Below are 25,011 nucleotides of genomic sequence, written 5' to 3'. Positions count from 1 at the left end.
GAAGTTTTCGAATTCCGGTCTCACTGTTGTCCAGTTACCTGATGTTATATAACAGAGCATGCAGTTTAGTGAGTTTTTAGTGTGGTGCTTGTAAGGTGACAGGCGAGGAAGTCCATTTGCGGGGTGGAAGTTTTTTTCTAGTATGTTTAGGGTTAGGGAGTCCTTTATTATTATTGCTAGTCCTCCTCCTCTTTTTTTTCTCCCTGCAGGTCACTGTTATTTTGTACCCCAGAGGGTTATTCTGGGGTCTGTTTCAGAGGTTAACCAGGTTTCTGTGAGGAAGAGGCAGTCTAGGTTTTCTGTTTTTATCCAGTTTTTTATGTGTTCTGTTTTGGGTCCTAAGGCTCTGATGTAGGCACAGTTCAGCGAGGCGATGTCTGTTTGATGATAGTGAGTCGTTTTAGGGTATATGAGTGCTTTGGAAAGAGGTTGAGGTTTGGTTTTGGGATGCGTAGGTCTTCTTCTCCAGGTTAGGGTGATAGGATGTTGAGAGCTGGTATGGTGGATTGAATTTCTTGTTGTGAGGGGTCTTCTGTTGAGATGCTGGATATTGGTTGCAGTGGAATGTGTGGGTGTGGTGGGTGTGTTGTTTGCTTTTACTTTCCATCTGGTGATGAGGAGGATTATCAGTAGGGTAGCTTGAGTGTGTGTTTTCAGGGCTAGCTTCATGTTTGGTGTCTGGGGATGTGTGCGTAGAATGGATCAGAGTGTTGGCTAGTGAGTGGATTTGACCAGCGATGCTGTGGTTTCGGGGACGGAGCAGGGCTTCCACGCGGCCCGAGGTCGCTTGTGTAGTATCAGTAGCTCCCGGTGGCAGAGGAGCTGCTTTTGAGCAGGTAGTGGTGTCGTTGTGTTTTCGGGGGGCGGAGCAGGGCTCCCACGCGGCCCGAGGTCGCTTGTGTAGAAGAAGCAGCTCCCGGTGGCAGAGGAGCTGCTTTTGAAGAGGCAGTAGTGTCGCTGTGGTTTCGGGGGGCGGAGCAGGGCTCCCACGTGGCCCGAGGTCGCTTGTGTAGTATCAGTAGCTCCCGGTGGCAGAGGAGCTGCTTTTGAGCAGGTAGTGGTGTCGTTGTGTTTTCGGGGGGCGGAGCAGGGCTCCCACATGGCCCGAGGTCGCTTGTGTAGAAGAAGCAGCTCCCGGTGGCAGAGGAGCTGCTTTTGAAGAGGCAGTAGTGTCGCTGTGGTTTCGGGGGGCGGAGCAGGGCTCCCACGCGGCCCGAGGTCTTTAGTGTGGCTGAGGCAGCTCCCGGTGGCAGAGGGGTAAAGTACTTCTGTGTATGAAAAAAGAGCGAGACTCGGGGGTGATTGTGTCCGATGATCTCAAGTTAGCAAAACAGGTAGAAAAAGCAACGGACAAAGCCAGGAGGATGTTTGGTTGCACAGGGCGAGAAATGGCCAGTAGGAAAAAGGAGGTAATAATGCCAGACATGGCAACAGAGTAGTGGGGCACCTTACAGGGCACCGCTGTGAACTTCACAAAAAAGGGTGCCACATAAACATCTCATCACAACTCCCTTGCAGGTCATTCTGAGCCCCCCAAAACCTACCATACCCACCTGACTACAACCCCAACAGCCCTTATGGCTGCAGGTGCCACCTATATGGCAGTACAGTAGGGTTTTGGGGTTTTTTGATGGACTCACATTTTCCATCATGAATGCAGTGTATAGAGTGGCTTGTGGGCCTGGGTCCTCCTCTCTACGGTTCATTACCCCCACACTCCCACCCCACCCCCCACCCCCACCCCCAGACTACTTAAGCCACCTCTGTGCAGCTCTAATAGGCTTTCCTATGCCAGGTGCTGATATTCTGGAGGCAGGTATGTATGTTTTTATTCTGATTTTTATAGTGGTGTGTGTGTGTGTTGGGGGGGGGGGGCAGTGATCACTGGGAGGAGTGCATGGAGGTCTGTACTTTGTACCTGCAGTGGTTATCTGGTCATTTTGGATACTTTCTGGGCACATAGACCTGTTTTTAGATCCCTAAGTCACAACGTAAAAGTTCCATCCAGGCAGCCTCGTAAAACTTTCGATTATCCTTGCAGTATGACTAAGTTTGGTCAGCCCACATCCACCCTAACCACTCCTTCAAAAACACCCCTTTCAGTTCTGGGCGCACAGCGGGATTCCGAGGCCTAAAAAGTCTCTGGATACATCTAAAAACCTGTTTTAATTATCTGCACCTGGACAACCTGTCTTTTAAGTCGTCCAAGTGCTAATTTTGGCGGATTTTTAGACGTATTTCTGTTTTGATTATGAGTCCCATAGGGTACCATTTTATGCAGTGAGACCCTGTGCTAAAATAGCACAACTCCCCCTTTGTGGTAAGCTAACCTGTTTTAACCATGTTGATAACTTTCCCCCTAAATGTAGGAACAGGATAGGTGACAGTTGGGTAAGTTGAGGCCTAAAGAAACAGCTTGCTTTGCCAGGGTCACAAACAGTAGCATAGCCAGGCAGCTGATTTAGGGTAGGCCCAAGAACAAAGGAATGGGCTAAAATTTCATCTGTACCCCCAGACCCCAACTAAATCAAACCAAAATTTAATTTCTCTCCCCCCCCCCCCCCCCCCCCCCCACTCCCCAAGGTAAATGGCATACCAGTGCTGGCAGGGATCGCTGCGCTCTGAGCCTTATCAACCAAAGATCTCATCCCCGCCTAAGAGTTTACATGTTGGGTGGCCACCGGCACTATCACAGAGCTGCTGCCAGCCTCTGTGCGCATATGCATATGCTAAGTTTCTCGCAATTGTGAACCTGAGTATGCACGAGGGAGGGAGGGAGGGAGATGCGGCTGGGAACGGTAGCAGCTCCGAGGCAGTGCCGGCAGCCTCTCAGCATCTAAGTTCTTTCAGCAGAGAGGAGGTCTTCAGCTGGCAGGACTTTAGAATCCCTGCCAGCTACACTAAAGGAGATGAAATTTTGGGTGGGCCTCAGCCCACCTGGATTCACATGTGGCTATGCCACATGTTACAAAGTGATAGAGGAGATATCATCTTGTAAACCAGCATTATCAAACCTGCTTTCATTCAGGCAATTCTTATATCCACAAAGAATGTACATGATATTAATATGCATTTATTTGGTCTATGTTTGCACATTTATTTCATGCATAATCCTTATGGATATTTTTGAAACACTAATGGTAGGATACCCCAAGACATGTTTAACAAACACTGCTATAGATCATGACTTATGCATGATATGCAGTTTGATATACAAATTCCAAAAGCATGCCAAGTTCACGTTTTTTTTGTCCTTTCTGTTCCTTCTTTCTAGGAGTAATAGTTTGTTCAATGAAGTGGTGCAGATGAACTTTGAGATTGCCAGTTTCAGCAGCCTGTCCGGAACGCAGCCCATCACATGGCAGGTGGATTATCCTGGGAGAGCCACAGTAGACACAGCCATATCAGAAATCTTCACCAGTCAGAAGGACCTCGTTGGTATAGTTCCTCTGGCTATGGTAAGTAGCAGCAGTTTGTGTCACATTAATGTACCAGGAAAGTCGGTTCATTAGTGCATCTTACAAAGTTGCAGCTATACTCACTCGAGGAACGCAGAGAGAGGGGAGACATGATCGAGACGTTCAAATATGTCACGGGCCGTATCGAGGCGGAACAAGAGGGCATCCGATGAAACTCAGGGGTGGGAAATTTCATGGTGACACCAGAAAATATTTCTTCACCGAAAGAGTGGTTGATCGCTGGAATTGTCTTCCACTACAGGTAATTGAGGCCAGCAGCGTGCCAGCTTTTAAGAAAAAATGGGATTGGTACATGGGATCTCTTCACGGAGGGAGTTAGGGGGTGGATCTTTAATGTGGGCAGACTAGATGGGCCGTGGTCCTTTTCTGCCGTCAGTTTTTATGTTCCTATGATCTAACGCACACTAATTGACAAATTAATAAACATTAAGTCAACTAGTGCATATTATAAAACTATAGATGTTACCCCAAGTGCATAACGTATTTAATAGATCACCTTTCAAGCTCTTTCAAAAGAGCTCCGCGCCACCACCTACCACTCAAGGCATTTCATAGTGGTAACCTTTACGTGTTCTTTTGTCACTGGCGTTTCTTAAACCATCTTTATATATTTTATAAGAATTATGGGGTCCTTTTGCTAAGAAGTCCATAGACTAAAATGGATGCGTTAGCGTTTAGTGCACGCTAATATTTAGCGCACGCTAAAACGGCTAGCGTACCTTAGTAAAAGGACCCCAAAGTGCACGCTAAATGCTAGCACATGCATAGACTATAATAGACGCGTTAGCATTTAGCACGCGCTGAATCGGCTAGCGCGCCTTAGTAAAAAGACCCCTATATCTCCCCAAAAATTTTTAGAAAGAGATTTTACTTAGCTTTTCAACTTTATTTAATTTAGTCTCTCAATAGCACAATTTGGAAAGGTTAAATCCAATTCGATCTTCAGCATATTTTTTTCATTGCCCCTTTATTTTGGAATAATCGTCCACCTATTCCGCACAATGGAGTAGACTGAATAGAAGACAAGGCACCAGTAGTTTTATTTTCCTTCTTTTATATGTATTTCGTTGTTTGCTTTAATTGAATTGAGTGGGTTTCTTGGTTAATTGCAATATCTTTTCTTTAAATAATGGCCTTCTTTCCTCTAAGTTTCTTTTCCAGTTTTGTAAGCCACTTTGACCTTTTGGGTTAAGCTGGATATCAAATGTACCTTAAACATAAACATGTTTCGCTCACAGCTTTTTCAAAGATCCTCCCCAGAGCTGTCCTTTGTCATCTGACTCAGCTTGCCTTGATGAATTAAGCTGAGTCAGATAACAAGGGACGGCTCTGGGGAGGATCCTTGAAAATCTGACTCAGTTTAATTCATCAAGACAAGCTGAGTCAGATGACAAAGCTATGAATGAAATATGTTGGATTTAACACACCCTCCCCGATCAAGTTTCAAGTTTATTTAAAAATTTATAATACCGCCTAATCAGGCTTCTAGGTGGTGTACATCGATAAAAGGTGATTATAAATGACATTTAAATAGTAAATTAAAACAATTGGATTAGTAAATATGAACAACTGGGGAATATTAGTGTGACAAACAGATGGACAAACTTGAACGAAAGAAAAGTAGGATAGAACTACAAAATTAAAAGAAAAGGAACATGAAAGGGATAAACAAAAGGTGCGGGGATAATCTTGGGTGAGGAATGTCAAGCTGTCCTTTTGATCATGCTATTGGCTGGCTTGGGACCTTCTCTCCGATGTCAGAATTGATGTCGGGGGGAAGGATTGTGGGCCAGCCGCGTGCAGCGTGTGAGTTGCTGCACACGCCATGGCCCATCCCTGTGTGGAATTGCTGCTGGAGGGGGGATGGAGCATGTCGGATCCGCCGAGGTGGCAGGGTTGGCTTCGTGGGTGGGGGTGGTGCAGCAAACGAACAGGCAGGGAGGGATACCAAGTGACACCTGCGGCTTCTGTGGACGGGTTGGCTTTGTGGGAGGGGAAGGGGGTACGAACTCGACACAAGGAAGGAAGAGGGCATGAACATGGTGGCACTAACTTGGGACATAGAAGGGAGGGAATAGAAAGGAAGAATTGATGGGTATGAGTGTGTGAGTGAGAGATGGTGCACATGGGGAAAGGAAGAAAAGAAAATTGGACATAGAGAGAGAGAGAGGAGTGAAGTAGAGATGCATGGGGAATAGAAGAATGAGAGGGAGAAATGTTGGAGATGGTGGTGGAGAGGGCAGATTGAAGGAGATGCATGGGGGAGGAATGTTGGACATAGTGATGGAGGGAGAGATGTGGTATTGTTCTGGAGAGGGGTGATAGAAGGAGAAATGGGCATGGGGCTGGTGGGCAGTGGTGAAAAATGGTGCACATGATCTGGGGGATGAGAGAGGGAGAAATGTTGGATGTGGCAGTAGAGGGGGTGAGAGAGATGCCTGGATATCTCAAGACAGATGGACAGTGAGAAATAGAGAGGGAGACATATTAACAATACTGGTGGAGGAGAGAGGAAGAAAAGTTGGACTCATGGAGGATCAGAGAGAGAGATGTTGGTTGGGGAAGGGAATGGGGTCCGGAGGAGAGGAACCGTGCAGGAGGCAGAAAGAAAGAAATATTGGAAATGCAACCAGAGACTCATGAAATCACCAGACAACAAAGGTAGGAAAAATAATTTTATTTTCAATTTAGTGAGCAAAATGTGTCAGTTTTGTGAATTTATATCTGCTGTCTATATTTTGTTCTAAATTTGTCTATTTGGCTATAGTTGTTACTGATTGCATATTTTAAGTCATCTGCCTTGACCTCTTTGAAAAAATACCCTGAATTAAATGATAATGAACATATTCTGTGTGTACATTGTGCTTTGTTGTTTTTTTTTTATTTTGTGGTTACCATTATGTATTAATAAGTTTATATTGTGTGTATATGAAAAATGGATGGAAGAAATTGCATTACAACTAGTACTATTAATATGGTTGTAGGGTCAGGGGCGGAACTTTGGCAAGTCTGGGGTGGTGCTTGGGTGGGGGTACTCAGTTGGTATTTGTTAGGCTTAGGGGGTACTTGGCTTGAAGAAGTTGAGAAACACTGCTTTAGAAGATCTTAACCATCGGGACGCTCGTTGCAAGTTGGCAATATTCGCACTACAGGAAGACGTAGATGACATTTTGGTATGGTTGAATTCTATGTAAAATCTATCTGAGCGGCCGTATACTTCAAATGTTCACAATTGTGACTCTTAAGACTCCTGAGGCAGGCCTGTTGGCCGAAACATGTACATGTCAAGTCATTGAGTCGTTGTATGCATTATTGTGACATTGGAGAGATAAAGTTTTTCATATTATCAGACGAATTGGAGGACACTTTTTTGGTGCACATCATTCTGATCTGGACAATTCCATTCTGTTTTCTGCATATTAGTTTTTGTGGTTTTGTTTTCCCCCCTTTTTTTCTACATATAAAACTGTGGCCTACATTTAAAAATAGATTTTAAAATGAATGTGTAAATAGAACCAATGCACACCCTAAAATTGGGGAAATTTAAATGAACTGAAAATAAATCATAAAAGTTTTATAGCCTGTGCAAATCCTCATTACTTAAAGTTGGCTCTCACTGTTAGGGTCTGTTGGTATTTGCATAGTACCAAATAACAGTTATAGGGTTTTATGTTTTCATTTTTAAGAGGCCCTTATGCTAAACCTTAGTAGCTCTAACAGAGATTAGCATTTAATGCATGCTAATGTCTGTCAGAGCATGCTAAGCATTGCTAAAAAGGCCCCTAATTATTTTATCGAAAAGTGGGAAAAATTGGCCTACGGTCATTCTACCAGCTAAAATATTAGCAATTCTTTTATGGCAGTGGTTCTCAACCAGTGTGCCAATTATAAGGGATGAGGGATAGGGACTTGCATACCACCTTTTTTTGTACTTACACAACCACATTCAAAGTGGTTTATATAAAGGTATGCAAGCATTTTCCCTATCTGCCCCGGTAGGCTCATAGTCTATCTAATGTACCTGGGACAGTAGAGGATTAGGTGACTTGCCCAGGGTCAGAAGGAGCAGCGTGAGGTTTGAACCAATTATTACTTGTTAATTGCCAATTATCAACGCTGATTGGCTTTTTAATCAATTAAGTTGCGCACACTTTGATTTGCACTATACAGAATCTGGCCCTAAGAATATTTTGTGTTAGGGGGTGGGAATGGACAAAAAAAGAGCATGGAGAGTATTCTATAGTCAGCTGCAGCATATACCACAAGCTAACCAACAATTATGGAGTTTTTTCCTAATCTGAAATTATCCGTATTTGTTGGCGAGTTTCAGCTCTTGCTCTTGTAAATTGCTTTATAATGCCTCGGTCTTGAGTTTGTTGTGTGTAAGTTGCCCCTCGAGAATTCTGTTAGCAATTTCAGAGTGTTACTGCATAGGTTATTACCGCCTTGGAAGCCATGCACAGTTTATTAAAAGAAGAAGGAAAAAACTCCTCTAGTCTGCCATATTTCTGCCTTGCCACAAGAAAAAAAAATGATCTTGGACCATTGGCTAATTTCAGAATCTGTATTCATCAAGACATGATTATCTGTGCAAAAGAGGTGCCGGAAGGCCTTTCACCCACAGCCCTCTCTCTGTTCCCAAGAACAAAAGGCAACAGAAAGATTATCCCTAGCAACCACTAATGCGATGGAGATGGATAATACCCAGGATGCTTAGGGTAGTCATCTGTGCAAACTTTCATTTAGAGAAGTCATTCCTTGAAGCATTAAATTAGATTTGTGGTGGTGTAGAAAGAAATCTTGGGAACCTCAGCTTCAGTGTTATATTGTTTTCTGTCTCCCTTAAGATAAAACATGGCTGCCATTACCTCATCCACGATGGTAGAGGAATGTTAAGCTTTATCCTATCGAGACTTTTACTGAGCACTTCAACAGGATAAACTAATACTTAGACCATCTCTGAAGCTCCATATAATGGTATTTTCTCATTTCAGTACACCAGGGAACATCTGTACTTCTAGAACGCCAGTGAAATGCTTTAGAGGAAGAAACTCTTTCATATGACACAGTCATAGTTGAGCAATTCCATAAATCTTCCGTGAGATTAGCTATATCGCTCTCTAAGATGATAATAGAAGTTGTACACCTAATTTTCCATGTACTTTGATATCATTTGTGCTGTCCTGAAATAAAAAGCCCAGAGGCTGAAGAATATTAGTATTGAATTTTCCATTTCCATGAGAGCTGGGTTATGTATAAGTGGTGCTTTTTATTTGGTTTGTTGGAAAATCAATTTGGAAAGCGCCTGGATCACAGCTGGATTAATATCTATGAGCTGCTTTTGGAAAATCTCCTTAATTAATCAAAACTAACCTGTCCTGGCAATTGATGTGCACTGGTTAGGTTACTCACTGTAACCTGTATTGAATTCTGACTTGTACATGAGGAAGGCCTGTCAGGCCCCATAATGAGATAGTGCTGATAAACTGTTTTGTTTGTTTATTTATACTGATCCCATTTTGGAGTCTCATGCACAACTAATCTGCTAACAAATAAAAGGAAGATTTGGGGGACACGGGAGAAAAACAGACATTTCTCAGGTTCTTTTCTATGACAGTGGAAAATCCCATCTTGTTTTTCCAGATCCCAGATGCCACATGAGTCTCTGGTTGCATTTCCAATATTTCTTTCTTTCTGCTTCCTGCATGCTTCCTCTCCCCCGGACCCCATTCCCTTCCCCATCCAACTTCTCTCTCTCTCTCTGTCCCTCCATGAGTCCAACTTTTCTTCCTCTCTCCTCCACCCCTATTGGCACTATGTCTCCCTCTCTCTCTCTCACTGTCCATCTGCCTCTACTGCCACATCCAACATTGATGCAATGATGTCACATGTATGCGCGCGTGCGTATGATGTCATCACAGTGACAGCCGTGCATGCGCAAAGGCTTCCAGATGAGGCCTCTTGAGCTCAGGATTTCCAAAACAAATTGCTGGGTTTTGGAAATCCCTCCGGGCATCCGGATAGTCCTCTAAAAAGAGGACATGACCGGGTTTTCCTGGACATATGGTAACCCTAACATTGATATTCCTGATGCTCTTAAGCACACATAGACACACACACTTGCACTAGCTTTAAGGTTTTTATATGTGTGAGCTCCTGAATTTTAAGCACATTGATGACTGCCACATCGATACATATAATGCACAGTAAAAGGTGTGGTATGAACCTGACACGGTCTGTGTTTCAGTTATGAATAACCTTCTTCTGAGGTACACTAAGTGTACCACTAAGTTTGGTTATGCTAAACAGCATCCAAAGAAATATAAGTTGAGAATCAGAGTGCAGACGGCAAAAGATCGCTGTCAGAGGAAGGTTATTCATAATGGAAATATTGACCATGTCGCGTCTATACCACATTTTTTTTTTACTGTGCGTTATATGGATCTATTTATTGACCCACAATTGCTTGGATTTGTGAAGACTTCATTAATAAACTTTTACACTTCTCCCTCCCTATTTGCGGGGGTTAGGGGCAGAGCCGGCCCGTGAATAGGGAAAAAATCGCGAATAACTTTTACCTGGTGGTCTAGCGGTGGCGCAGGGCAGGAGTGATCTTCCTACACTCCTGTTGTAGTCTCATGAGGCCACTTGCACTCACAGCACGGCTCTGCACGGGGCAGGAGTGTAGGAAGATCGCTTCTGCCCAGGTAAGGTCCATGCTCCAATTGCCCCCATGCTGCCTCTAATCACTCCCCTGCCGCCTCTGATCACCTTTCTCCGCCTCTGATCGCCCCCACGCCACCTCCGATCACCCCCCGCCGCATCTGATCGCCACCCTCCGCCTCTGATTGCCACCCCCTACCGCCTCTGATCGCCTCCCTCCAAGTCCTGGGGCTGTTTTTTCTCAGGGGGGGGCCTAGGGAAAAAATTGTGAATAATCGAAACTGCGAACATTGAAACCGCGAATAGGGAGGGGGAAGTGTACATCAAGATCATCAGCTCATGGTCTGTAGACCGCCCCTTCCTCTACCCCCATTGGTATGCCACTGCAAGAGAGAGTGATGATGAATGGAATTTGCGCGGAGGAAAGAAAGGTAAGTAGTGGTATGCCTCAGGGACTGGTATTGGGGCCTGTCCTGTGCAATATATTTGTGAGTGATTTTTCTGAAGGAAAAGTGTGTGTTTTTGCAGATAACATGAAGATTTGCAACAGAGTAGACATGCCGGAGGGAATAGAAAACATGAGAAGAGATCTGCGGATGTCGGAAGAATGGTCTAATGTCTGGCAGTTAAAATTTAATGCGAAGAAGTGCAGCGTGATGCACTTGGGGGCTAAAAATCCAAAGGAGCTGTATATGCTGCGCGTGGGGGGAGAGAGAGGAGAAGAGAGACTTGTACTGTAAGGATAACTATGGCAAATTGTAACCTGTAAACTGTATATTATGCACAGTAAAACCTTGGTTTGCGAGCATAATTCATTCCGAAACCGTGCTTGTAATCCAAAACACTCATATATCAAAGCGAATTCCCCCCAAAAGAAATAATGGAAACTCAGATGGTTCGTTCCACAACCCAAAAACTATAATACAAAATACTGTATGTACTCATATTACAAGACCTCGCTCGTTTAGAACAGTCACTATACTCCTGCAGCGTCCGAGAGAGCAGAACCATCGGCTCAGTTGTGATGACGTGATGTGTGTATACTATCCCCCTCTTTTCCTAAGGTGTGATATGCTTTTTAGCGCGCGCTAAGCATGCACCTTTGTAAAAGAGGCCTTCTATGTACTTGCATTGCAAGACATTGTTTGTTTATCAAGTTAAAATGTAGTAAAATATTTTGCTTGTCTTGCAAAACACTTGCAAACCAAGGGCTCCTTCTACAAAGGTGCGCAAGCGGTTTTAGCGCACGCTAAAATGCCCCGCGCACCAGCCGCTACCGCCTCCTTTTAAGCAGGCGGTAATTTTTCGGCTAGCCCGCGCAATAGCACGCGCTAATCTTGTGCGTGCGCTAAAAACACTAGTGCACCTTAGTAAAAGGAGCCCTAAGTTACTTGCAAATCAAGGTTTTACTGTATATTGGTATTAGACCCCCTAGTATGTGTCGAGATAGGATAAAAACTTGTACTGTCATTGTGGCAAATCATAACTCATTAACTGTATATTATGTATGTTTAACCTGTAACCCGTTCTGAGCTTTCTGGGGAGAACGAGATAGAAAATGAAATAAATAAATATGCTTGAGGGTGAGAAGCTGATATGCACGGACAGGGAAAGGGACCATGGTGTGATAGAGCCTGAGGATCTCAAGGCTGTGAAACAATGTGGATCCACTCTAGAGAGTTGCGCGGGGACAGAAATCCCACCCATCCCCACCAGTTTACTCTCCGTCCCCACCCGTCCCCGTCAGGATCCTCTCCGTCCCCGCCAGGATCCTCTCCATCCCCACACGTCCCCGTCAGGATCCTCTCCGTCCCCACCCGACCCCGCCAGGATCCTCTCCATCCCCACCCATCCCCGCCAGGATCCTCTCCGTCCCCGTCAGGATCCTCTCCATCCCCGCCAGGATCCACTCCGTCCCCACCCATCCCCGCCAGGATCCTCTCCATCCCCACACGTCCCCGTCAGGATCCTCTCCGTCCCCACCCGACCCCGCCAGGATCCTCTCCATCCCCACCCATCCCCGCCAGGATCCTCTCCGTCCCCCGTCAGGATCCTCTCCATCCCCGCCAGGATCCACTCCGTCCCCACCCATCCCCGCCAAGATTTTTAGTCAATCTCCGATCTTTAAGTTTTCCCAACTTTGGAATGATCTTCCACTCCTTTTAAGGAGTTCTGGTTCATTTCAACTTTTTTATAAATTTTTAAAAACCATTTTATTTGCTAAACACTTTGAAAATTAATCTTCCGAAACTTAGTTTTATTCTTTATGGGTTTTATTTGTTAAGTTAACTATTGTAAACCGAGTCGAGCTTTCTTGGAATGATGTCTCGGTATATAAAGCCAAGCCTTAGATTAGATTAGACAAAACGGTGACCATAGTCAGAAGGATGTCGGGTTGCATAGAGAGAGGAATCACTAGCAGAAAAGGAGAAACGCCGATGCCCCACTTGGAATATTGTGTTCAGCTCAGAAGCCATATCTTGCTAAGGACGTAAGAAAACTTGAAGCAGTCCAGAGGATGGAGACGAAAATAATATAAGGATTGCGCTGAGAGACGTATGAGAAGAGGCTTGAATACCTGAATTTGTATACCCTGGAGGAAAGAAGGGATACATTTGAGCATGGACTGTCTTCTTTGTGATTTGTACAGCGCTGCGTACATCTGGTAGCGCTATAGAAATAATGAATAGTACACTTCTCCCTCCAAATTCGCTTTGATAGGGGATTAACAGACCTGCAAATATAGAAAAACCGTGAATAACTTTTTCATTTGTTATTTGCTGTTTTCTGTTAAAAACCATCGTGAATATGGTGAAACGGCGAATAACATGGTGGGAGACCTGGCCTGTTCCTGAAGGAGAGGCAAAGCACGGTGCATAAAGTGCTGGGAATCAGCAATTTTCTCTGTAAATGCTTGGAATCAGCGATTTCTCTGTGTAAGCTGATGTAATTGGGGGGGGGAGGAGCCAGCAAGCTAAAAACCGCGAATAATCGAAAACACGATTGCTGAAACCGTGAACACGGAGGGAGAAGTGTAGAGGAGAAATGATACAGACGTTTAAATACATGAAGGGTATTAATCTACAAACAAATCTATTTCAGAGAGAGAGAAGCAATAAAACTAGAGGACATAACATGAGGGTGGTGGATGCCTGGAATGCCCTCCCTGTATAGGTGGTGGAGGCAAAATCAGTGATGGAGTTCAAAAATGTGTGGGATAGACACAAAAGGATCCCTAAATAGAAAAAGGATAGTATCGACACAAAACTTGACAGATCAAAAACTATAACTTCATTGAAGATGTGCAGTTGTGGTGCTTATATGGAAGCCCAGTAGAAGAGAAGATGATACCGGATGGACTTCTACGGTCTGTGTCCCATATATGATAAGACGGATCGGGAGGGCTGGCGCTAGCTTTGATGCTGACTCCAGCAGTGGGACAGGGTAGCCGATGCTGGACAGAGTTCTACGATCTCCATCCTATATGCGGCAAGAAGGATCAGGAGCGATTATGCGCATTTCCTACCACGTTCAGATCATCTGAGGAGAGGAAGATATCTTATACTGAATCTTAGGCCCTCTTTTACTAAGGTGCGCTAACTGATTAGCGCGCGCTAAATGCTAACACGTGCATGTTAGTCTATGGATGCGTTAGCATTTAGCACGCGCTAATTGGTGAGCGCACCTTAGTAAAAGAGGGGGTTAGCGAGTAAATCAAATAATTACTGGTTTGTTGCTTCAAAATTGCCCTGAGAATGAATGTGACGGTTGGGCAGACTGGATGAACCAGACAGGCCTTTATCGGCCGTCATTTACTATGTTACTATGTTATGTTAACGCAATTCAATAAGATGTGCATACCGTTTATAGAATCGCGCTAAGTGCCAGTGCGCATCACATCTTTTAGGCACACGCATTTAGGCCAAGGGAAACCAGGCCTAAATACCTGTGCCTAACTTGTGCACACATCAGGCGTATTCTGTAACAGTGCGCCTAGTTTTTAAGAATGACCGCAGTCCGCCCGTGCTCTTCCCTTGGCCATGACCCATTTCAGATTCGAGCACTAAAATTGGCCCGTACCTTTTATAGAACCGCGCTTTCCAAGGTGTGCGCGTAACTTCTAATAAGTGCCAATGAGCCAGTTATAAGGCGTTAATTGCAAATTCCCAGCACCAGTTAGGCTTGTTAAGCCCTGCGCGCAAATCGGCTGTGCGTACCGACACATACAGAATTTTGAGGGCTAGTGTACCTGCATATAATTCATCTTGAGCTTTTAGTGAAAAGATGTGAGCTAAATCCAAACAAATAAATAAAAGATGACGGTCGGACGTCTTCATCCAGCGCGTTCAGCCAGTAACTCAGAGGAAGAGAACTTCTTGTTCATTACGGTTCCCCATGGGACTCCCCTTGCTCCGTTCTGCATTTAGCATACAATTCATTACCTAGACAAATACATCCCTAGTATCAAGATATTTGTCTGCCACGCACATCATTAGAGTGTCGTAGTTTAATTAGGACATTAAACTCAACATTTTCCTTTTGGAAACCAGCGGGGCATTCTGCTGTGAAACGAGTTCCTAAATTACCTTAGTACTAATGAAGAAAACCTAATTACCATTGTCTTGAGGCTAATTTTTATATATGTTGGCCTTTTTCATAGGCTATCTCTTACCCAGCCCAGAGTCAATTTGTCACTATATTAAGCCTATTTGCACTTACAGACATGGATAATTAGTTGAAACCTTACTGAGGTGGTTAGCTTAGATTAAAACTGCATTACCTGATCATTGAAATTTATCAGGAACATAGAGTGCGTAGAATAATGTAATTTAAAGTTTTGGTAGTACAGAATTTTATTAAATATAAGGCCTCAGAATTTCTAAAGTTCATGATTGCAACTATGAACCCACAATGTGCCAATTTTCATTATGGCATAGATGTGATTTGTTTAATACAGATTTAATGCTAAAATAAGATTTAGAAACAACGCGGTCAGCATTTTTTTTGGTCGCTGCTAGCAGTATGTGCAGATATTTGGTGCCAGGCCATGTCTGAGCATTGATATTAAATATCCAATTATACGTAACAGGAGCCAGCTCTATGGGAGCTGTGAGTGCTTGAGCACATCCAGTATTGAACAAACTCTTAAACTTTGTCCAGGGAGAAGAAATTTCCATTGGGATTATCAACCCCCAATAATTTTGAAAAATTAGCGCCTATGATCGGATAAGACTTATCCAGTTACGTGTGATATTCAGAACTCAACCAGACAAATTAAACTGGATAAAGATAGAACTGTGTTTTATGCAGTCCTATGTATCCGGTTAACTTATCAGGTTAAGCGTAGAAACATGATGGCTGATAAAAGCCAAATGGCTCATCCAGTCTGCCCATCTGCAGCATCCACTATCTAATCTAATCTAATCCTTAGGTTTGTATACCACATCATCTCCACGTTCATAGAGCTCGACGCGGTTTACAGTAGGAGAAATAGGAAGGAACTACAACAGAGGGTTAGAGACTAGCCTGAGATTCACCGAGATTGGAGGCAAATAAGGATCCACCTGGTTATGAGTGCACCTCCTCCTCTCCCTAAAGCAGTGGTTCTCAACCCTGTTCTGGAGACCCCCCTGCCAGTCAGGTTTTCAAGATATCCCTAATGAATATGCATGAGAGAGATATGCATGCCTGCCACTTCCATTATATGCAAATCTGTCTCATGCATATTCATTAGGGATATCTTGAAAACCCGACTGGCTGGGGGGTCCCCAGGACAGGGTTTAGAACCACTGCCCTAAAGGATCCCACTTCCTGTTCCACACTTTCTTGAATTCAGACACAATCTTTGTCTCCACCACCATCTACCCGTATTTCCTTAGATTACCCCTAAGCCTGTCACCTCTTAACTTCATAAATATATAGGCTGCTGCAGAATCACAAATTCAACATCTCATTCAATAAAATTCCTTGAGTAATATATAGTGGATCTCAAGTGTTCACAGTTATACCGCCACTATATATTACTCAAGGAATTTTATTGAATAATAATAATAATAATAATAATTTATTTTTGTATACCGCCATACCCAGGGAGTTCTAGGCGGTTCACAACAAATAGATGAGTTACATACAGTGCAATTGAAAAGAGAAGAACATAACAAGTCAATCAAAGGGTCAAACTAGTTTACATTGACAATTTAAGTGAAGGAGGGCTAATACAGAGCACATACGGTATGTACTGTAAGAGAGTACAATTGAATTTATGAGAGGGGGGAACAGAGCATATTATATGAGAGGGAGGGGGCAGGGATCTTGGAAGGGGGGGAGGAGGGGGAAAAAGTAAAGAAAGGTGGGAAGTGATTGAGGGGGGAGGGGAGAGTTAAGGATTTGATCTGATGCAAAGAAGAGTGTTCGATCTGTTTTCTAATGTGGAGAGGGGGAGCGTGAAGGCGGAAGAGGGGAAGAGGATTTGGTCCATTGAAAAGTAGAGTTTTGAGCTTTTTTCTAAAGTGGAGGTATGAAGAGGCGTCAAGTATAATTTGGGCGAGCCATGAGTTTAGTTTGGCCGCTTGAAAAGAGAAGGTTCGTTCGAGGAATCTTTTAAGATGACATGATTTCAGTGAGGGGAAAGCGAACATAGTTATTCTGCGGGAGCTCTTATTATTGTAGTTCAGGTTGAAGTGGGGGTAAAGATAGTCTGGTGACATACCCGATACGGTTTTGTAGCAGATGCAAGAGAACTTAAATAGGACCCTGGATTCGAATGGCACCAGTGTAACTTGTGGTAGAAGGGGGATATGTGTTCCCATTTCTTCAGGCCAAAGATAAGGCGGATGGCGGTGTTTTGGACCAATCTCAGAATGAGATGTTGAATTTGTGATTCTGCAGCAGCCTATATATTTTTGAAGTTTGAGTGCGTAGCACGACAGTGTTTAAGGAGTAATTTCCTCTTAACTTCATCCCATGCCCTTTCACTCTAGATTTTCCTTTCAATTGATGCATATGGGAAAGAGGAACCCGAACTATGGCTATGTGATGCTGGGTTCTGTGTTCGGAGTCACTGCCCAGGAGAAGAATCTAGGTGTCATTGTTGAGGATACGTTGAAACCCTCATTTCAATGTGCAGCGGCTGCTAAGAAAGCAAATAGAAAGTTAGGAATTGTCAGGAAAGGAATGGAAAACAAAGATGAAAATGTTATAATGCCCTTGTATCGCTCTATGGTTCAGCTGCACCTCGAATACTGTGTGGCGTTCTGGTCGCTCAAAAAAGATATAGCGGAATTAGAAAAGGTACAGAGAGCAATTCTTGGGGGTTTTTTTTCCAAATAAACTTATTCATTAAAGCATCATAATCCTCTTCAAATTTATGTTGGTCTTGTAAAAATGAACCTGGTACGCTTTCTCATCTCTTAATGTATTGTCCCAATGTACAAATTTACTATTGAAAATTGACAATTCCATATCTTTCACCTATGAAATTCTTGTCCTACGTTCTTCAAATCCTAATATTATCATTCCTGCTAATCAAGAGACATTTTTAACATCCTCCTCGCTGCTATCACTCATCTTATAATTTGTAATTGGAAGGATAACACTAAACTCAACTTTAATGAATGGTGGAGCTATGTGTGTTCTATACGTAAATATGAAAGTGTTATCGCTATAAAATCTTGTACAATAGCGCATTTTTGTAAAATTTGGGCTCCACTAGATAAATATTGTAACCGTTTATGTATCAGCTTGACTATATATTTCAGTATACATTACTATAGGTTTGTAATTGTTAAATATTGCTTTGTTTATATTTTTGATGTACTTTTATTATTAATTTTTTAATACAATAAAATTTATTGGAAAAAAAAAAGAAAAGGTACAGAGAAGGGTGACAAAAATGATAAAAGGGATGGGTCAACTTCCCTATGAGGAGAGGCTAAAGCAGCTAGGGCTCTTCAGCTTGGAGAAGAGATGGCTCAGGGTTGATATGATAGAGGTCTATAAAAAAATGAGTGTCGTGGAAAGGGTAGATCTCTATCACTTGTTCACTCCCCAAATACTAGGACTAGGGGACATACGATGAAGCTATTAAGTAGTAGATTTAAATCCTCACACCTAAAATTGGGCACGAATGCCGGCATTAAGCGCTATTTTATAAATGGTATTCAACTTTGAGTGCTGTTTATAGAATAGCGCTTAGCGTGCATTTTTCATGGCATCCAAAGCAGGGACAGGAACTCACTCTGTACCAAACCACAAGGGGAATAAAAAACAGTAGAGAAGAATCATGCCATCATGTCTCTGCTGCTCTATTAAATCCTTTGAATATCGGGTAGTAGGTCTCATTGCATAAAATTGAACCTATTCTGTAATAGCCCTAGTTAGTGATAAAATAGCCCATCTTAATGGTAACCCATGTAGATAATTTCTCCTTAAATTTCTGTAAAGGAGTATTATATATTTAGCTATCACCAGATAACAACTTGAAGGAAAAACATAGAGGGTTATATGCAGTTGGCGGCAGTCAATGTCTTTTTAAACACTGATCTCTGCTACTGAAATTATGCCCAAATATTCAATGCTGTACTGTTTCCAGGATGTTGTTGTTAGGTGCCATCGACTCGTGCTCAAATCCTAGCGACTTGATGAATTGCGGATCTAAAAAGAAATCAGTTTTGTGCTAGTCCGGAAAGGTCCTCCAGTGCCATCCCCATGGTTGTTTTCAATGTGTCCAGCCATCTGATTGCAGGTCGCCCTTCGATCTTCCCAAACATGATGTCCTTCTCCAGTGATCTCTCTCTTCTGATGGTGGGACCAAAATAGAGTTGGTGTTGTCAAATCATCATCCACCAATTGAGTGTGACCAAAATAGGACAGGTACCGGCATTAAATATCCAGGTATATGTGGATGGCTGGCACTTAACCAGCTAAATATTATCATTCAGCCCTTAACTGATAGGACTGCTATTTATGTGGACCTCTTTGGCCAGATAACTTAATCGGTTAAGAACTGAATAGTAACAATTATCTGGTTAAGTGCCGACTCGGCCTCAGTCCTGCCCTGGATGTCCATCTAATAGCCAATTTCAGCTTTAACAGTTAGAGGGAATATTCTTATCTAATCTTAACAAGTTTTTTCTTCCACCTTTAACTAAATAGTTCAAGGATGGATAACAGAAATAAAAGAACCAGACCGATTTGTCTGGGAAATGCAGATTTTTAAAAACCCATCAAAATCCAAATAGCACCAAAAGGTTCCACCAAGGAAACAAAGCAGCAAAATAACAAAAAGATTGTGGAACAGAAGATCAGATGTACCAGCTTGTAGTTTAATAAGCGTCCAAATAACTTAAAAACAATAATCTTAAAAATAATCCACAAACAGTCACAAGTGACCCACAGGATAGAAACTAAATACAGTCAAACCTTGGTTTGCGAGTAACGTGGTTTGCGAGTGTTTTTGCAAGACGAGCCAAACACTCTTGCAAATCGTGCCTTGCAAACCGAGCGTTAAAAAGATTTGCGAGCCCCTACCCCCGAGAACTGACAAAACCAGCCCAAACCCAAACCGCAATCTGGCACCGGCATGCAGCACCAACCCACAGGACGTGCTGGTGCCGGAAGAGCCTGCCGCTGATCTCTGCTGGGCTGGGCCTTGAGAATCTGTGTGTGAGAATCTCTCGGAGAGAGCGAGAGCCAGAAGGTCTTGAGTATATGCAGATGTTCAAGGCCCAGCCCAGCAGAGATCAGCAGCAGGCTCTTCTGGCACTGGCACGTCCTGTGGGTTGGTGCTGCATGCTGGTGCCAGATCGCGATTTGGGTTTGGGCGGGCGATGCCAGTTCTTGGGGGTGGGGGCTCGCGGGCAGGGGGGCGATGCTAGTTCTCCGGGGTGGGGTAGGAAGAAGCATGCCAGTAGCCTCGGAGTTAGGGGGGTCTTTTTGGGTTGGGGTGGGGTGGGAGCGAGCAGCGCCGGTGGCCTCGTGAGGAGGGGGGATGTGGAACGAATCAAGCGAGTTTCCCTTACTTTCTATGGGGAAACTCATATAAGAGCACTTTGGTTTACGAGCATGCTTCTGGAACGAATTATGCTCACAAACCAAGGTTTCAATGTAATGTATAAAATACAAATGACCCAACATGGGCCTTGTTTCGGCAAAATAAGTCAGAGGTCTTATAGGGTCCTTGGCTGTCTTAAATATAAAACCATATAAGTCACAAAAATGCAAGTAGTTGAGAAGGTACAAACAAACAGTATAGCACACAAGCCTTGGTTTTTATCTTGTGGGTTGGCTGTATGCATCCTTTGTGGATTGTTTTTAAGATGATTGCGTTTTTTAAGTTTTTTGGGATGCTTATTAAACTACAAACTAGTCCATCCGATCTTCAGTTATAGATTTAAAACATAAAACTTATGTAGTATAATTCCATCCGATCTTCAGTTATAGATTTAAAACATAAAACTTACGTAGTATAATTAAGCCCAGGTATGTGCCACTAACTATTCCCTCGGGGCCCCCCCAGCTCTAGTCAACTAAGCAAGAAGCTCTCTTACTTGGTTAGCTGACCTTCAATATCAACCCCATAATAATTTAAATTCTACTGGGGGCAGCAACAAGTAGCCAACACACAGATTTTAAGTGGGGCCACCTCATCAAATTTAGAATTATAAAAGATACTCCCCCTGTTACAAAATCCCTCTTGGGGCCCCCTCCCAATTAAGCCCAATCGTGCTGGCCCAACCATACCCCACCCCAACCCAAAGGCCCTCATTAACGATGCCCCACACACTCGGAATGTTCCCCTTTTGCAGCAACCCAAGCCTAAGGGGTCCTTTTACTAAGGCGCGTTAGCCGTTATAGCACGCACTAAATGCTAACGCATCCATTATAGTCTATGGACGCATTAGCTGTTTTAGCACGCGCTAAAACAGCTAACGCACCTTAGTAAAAGGACCCCTAAGTTAATTGAAATGCCTGTCGTCTAGTGGTCCATATAGTAGTGATGCCTAGTTCCTCCTGTCCTGCTAGTGCCTGCCTTCAAGATGGCACTGGCGACATCTAGCAGCAGTACTACTACAAGACTACCTCTAGGGGACACCGGTGCCATTTTAGGAGCAGGTGCTGGAAAGATAGAAGTGATTTTTATGTTCTTATATTCTTTCTACAGCAATCAAGATTCAGGATGTGCCATTTTTTTTACTTCTAAGATAATGAAGTTAAGTATACCCCTGTGTACAAAATAATTAGTTACATATTTATGCTTTTGTCTATGCATTAACGAGATCTTGTGCAGCAGTAATTGATGCAAATGACTATTATACCAATATATGTCACACAGTAGTCTGTGACTAATTATATTACATTGTGCTAGCCTAAAACCATTGCTTACATAATGAACAACAGCTACTGGTTGTGTTTCACCTGAACAGCCATGCAATAACACAGCGTGATACCCATGCAGGCAATGCTGTAGCTATCACACCTTGTCTGTCATTTATATAGTCTTACACTGCATGGTAACCTCCGTTCTTAGGCTGAAAAGGCTAGAACAGGGGTAGGGAACTCCAGTCCTCGAGAGCCGTGTTCGTCGGGTTTTCAGGATTTCCCCAATGAATATGCATGAGATCTATTTGCATGCACCGCTTTCATATTCTTTGGGGAAATCCTGAAAACCCGACTGGAATACGGCTCTCGAGGACCGGAGTTCCCTACCCCTGACCTAGACCCTTGCCCTGGACCGATAAGAATCCACTTATACAAATGGATGTTGATTTGAAAGTTAAAATTTTTTTCTTTAAAAATTTAGGAGTAGATATTTGAAAGGATTGAATCCCACCAGCTCCAGAGCACATATCAGTGGATGAGTTTATTATATTGACTGTGTATTGTTTTTTGTGGGAAGTGTAAAAGATATGAGGATTGGCTTTTATGATTTGTTTATTTTTTTTTTCCTTTGGGGGATGTTACATGAGGTACTTTGTTTTTTTTATTATATATTTGTATCTGGTTTGTGTTTTATCCCCCCCCCCCACACACACACAATTTACTAAACTGTGATAGCGGTTATTAGCGCAGGGAGCTGCACTGAATACTCCGCACTGCTCTCGACGCTCTTAGAGTTCCTATGAGCGTCGGGAACAGTGCGGCACATTCAGTGTGGCTCCCTGTGCTAATAACCACTATCACGACTAAGTTAAAAGGGAGGGGCGGTTAATTATGTATGTTTTATTGTAAGCTGCTTTGTTAAAAGCGGCATATAAATCTGGTAAAAAATAAATAAATACATTTTACCAGTGAGGGCCGCTGAATACGTGTTTCGATTGCCACAGCACTATCTGGCTAGTGCCAGGGTGGCAGCTTGGTAGAGCTGGGATCTACCAAGGGGCTGATTCTATAAATGGTGCCCAAAAAAAAATAAGACGCCGGCCGCGTGTCAGTCACACTTAGGTGCCATTTACAGAATAGAAGCTAGCGTCACCTAAGTTTTTGGAGAATCACGCTTAGCGGCACCTAAGTCACACTCCACCCATAGAAACGCCTGCTTAGGCATTAGGCGCCACCAAGAACCATCTTTTATAGAATTAGATAAGCTCCTATCGCCCAATTATAATTTTTTTTTTGCAACTTCTGAGCTTATTAAGGGGATTTTACCAATAACCCCTCCTCCCCTTTTACAAAACCACGATAGCAGTTTTTAACATAGACCAGCGAGCCGAATGCTCTGCGCTGCTCCTGACACTGTCGGGAGCAGTGCAGAGCATTCAGCGCACCTGCCTGTGCTAAAAACTGCTATCGCGGTTTTGTAAAAAGGTGGTAATTTAGGCACCCTTCATAGAATCATCATTTATTGCCCTATAACGTTAGAACCGCAAAATCAACTTTGTCCAGCCAGTTATTCAGGCACTAGTCTGAATATCGGTCAGGAGTCTCAGGACCACTATGCTGAGCGGGAGCCTACCTGCTGTATTGCTGTCAGTGTGAGGTAGTGCTTCAGTACTGTGTTTTTAGTGGCTAGAGACAGGCTGGTTCCCTGCAGAGCTTGCCTGTCCCTCACTATTGAAAATGTGGTAACGAAACAGCGCCACCCACTGGCAGGACCGTAGATGGAGCACTCCCGCTTAGCTTAAGAGGGAGCAGTGATCAGGACCAGAATAACTTCCAGTGGCCACTTGTGACCCAATTTTCAATAAAGGTGCCTGGATTAGACCTGCCATCGAATATCCAGGTCAGATTGAGCCCATGACAGTCAGCGCCTTTAAATTTGCTCAATTTCAAGTAATTACATTTTTAAATTGGGGGGAAAAAAAGAACAGAAATTGGTCTCTTTCCTCCCAATTAAAAATATAAAAATAAACTATTTAAAGATCAGTCCAGCTGATATTCAGCCAGCAGCAGTCAGCATTTTTATATCCACCGCTGGCTATATTCCTAGATATTCAAGGCAATTAAATTCCAATATTCAGCCTTTAACCAAATAATCTTATGTAAAGCAGATCTGTTAGGAGAAGTTTCTACAAAGAATGGTGTGGGACATGATTAGGAAGAGGATGAGTAAAGACACTCAAGGGCCATGTGACTGTCATCTTATTCTCTGGAGCTACTAGCCTTCCACGATCTCTCATTTGTATCCTACTTTCTAAAGACTGAAAACAACTGACAGTTGAATTACACAGTTTTTAATTGGTCATCACTGTTCACATGAAGCTTTGATCTATAAAATTTTAATAATATATTACAGTTTAAAAGAAAGTGGTGATAGATACTCTTTCCAGTTGAGTACTTGTGAAGAAAGTTACTTCTTGTTCCCTTGCCAGCTTGTTAAAAAATGTCTATAATTATGGTAATAACTCCACATAATGTGCTGCAGGATTAAATAGTGATTTAATTGATCTTTTTAATCCATTTTTACTCCCCTCATTTTGTTGACATTGAGTACGCTTGTAGACACTTGTCCCTTTTTGGGTCTCTTGATAAAGCGTCTCTATGGGCTAGATATATTTTACCTCTGGCTGAGGTGCCAGCTGCCACCAAGAAACAGATGAGCCTCGAGCTGGCCCACTTGAATAATGCAGGGAGAGGATTAATCATTCCTGATGCTGGGACTTACCAAGATGAAAATGATTTTTCCCCCCCTTTTTTGTTGCTTCCATTCTGACAGCTGAAGCTGTAAATGTAGGTAAATGGCCATCTGTACACCTTCTGCTCGATATTCAGCGCTATTTCGCTGGCTAGGAACGGCTCATTGATATAGAGCCATATATTATAGGTGGTCATGTTCTATGGCTGCCATCTGAGATATGCCCTTGGCAGTGTGAACAGCAATAGTGAGGCAAAGAGTCTGGGCCCATTGGTTTTATTTTACGTCATGCGCTAAGTCAAGTGGAGGAGAGACATTATGGAGGTGAGTTTCAAACCAGTGAAACCAGGGTTCAAAACCTACTTATGTCACTGACACTTTGGCCCGGATTCTGTATAGGACGCCCAGTCTCAGAAGCCGCCTAAAGCAAGAATCGCACACAGGTGTCCTATAGAGAATCGCGCCTAAGCCCATCTAAGAACCCAATTCTCCAACCAACATGCATGTTACAGATGCCGGTTAGAGAACTGGGTTGCCGCTGAACCTGTCGCGGCAAGGGATCTCCCTGCCACGATAAGTTTAGCGGCAACCAATCCCCCCCCCCCCAACGAAGACTACTGGCAGGAGAGATGCCCAGTCCCTCCTGCCCAGCACACGTGAACCCTCCCTCGAATATTACATTACATTACATTAGAGATTTCCATTCCGCCATTGCCTTGTGGTTCAAGGTGGATTACAAAAGAATTACAAAAACGTATTACAAGAAGAGGATATCTGGTAATTTCTAGAGGAAATAAA

General features: G+C 43.3%; 1 protein-coding gene across 4 annotated transcripts in view; it reads left to right on the top strand.

Moving 5' to 3' along the window:
- The window catches only part of TMEM132C (transmembrane protein 132C), a 557,469-nt gene that overhangs the window by 401,293 nt on the left and 131,165 nt on the right, over nt 1-25,011 (top strand). For all 4 annotated transcript variants that reach the window (XM_033957218.1, XM_033957220.1, XM_033957219.1 and 1 more), the window contains exon 4: nt 3,275-3,458. In XM_033957218.1, coding sequence (XP_033813109.1) covers nt 3,275-3,458 — 184 coding nt within the window. The remainder of the gene's footprint in view (nt 1-3,274; nt 3,459-25,011) is intronic.

This window comes from Geotrypetes seraphini, chromosome 8, assembly GCF_902459505.1.
Source record: "Geotrypetes seraphini chromosome 8, aGeoSer1.1, whole genome shotgun sequence".
In the NCBI taxonomy this organism is placed as follows: Eukaryota; Metazoa; Chordata; class Amphibia; order Gymnophiona; family Dermophiidae; genus Geotrypetes; species Geotrypetes seraphini.
This window is presented reverse-complemented; position numbering and strand designations above follow the sequence as displayed.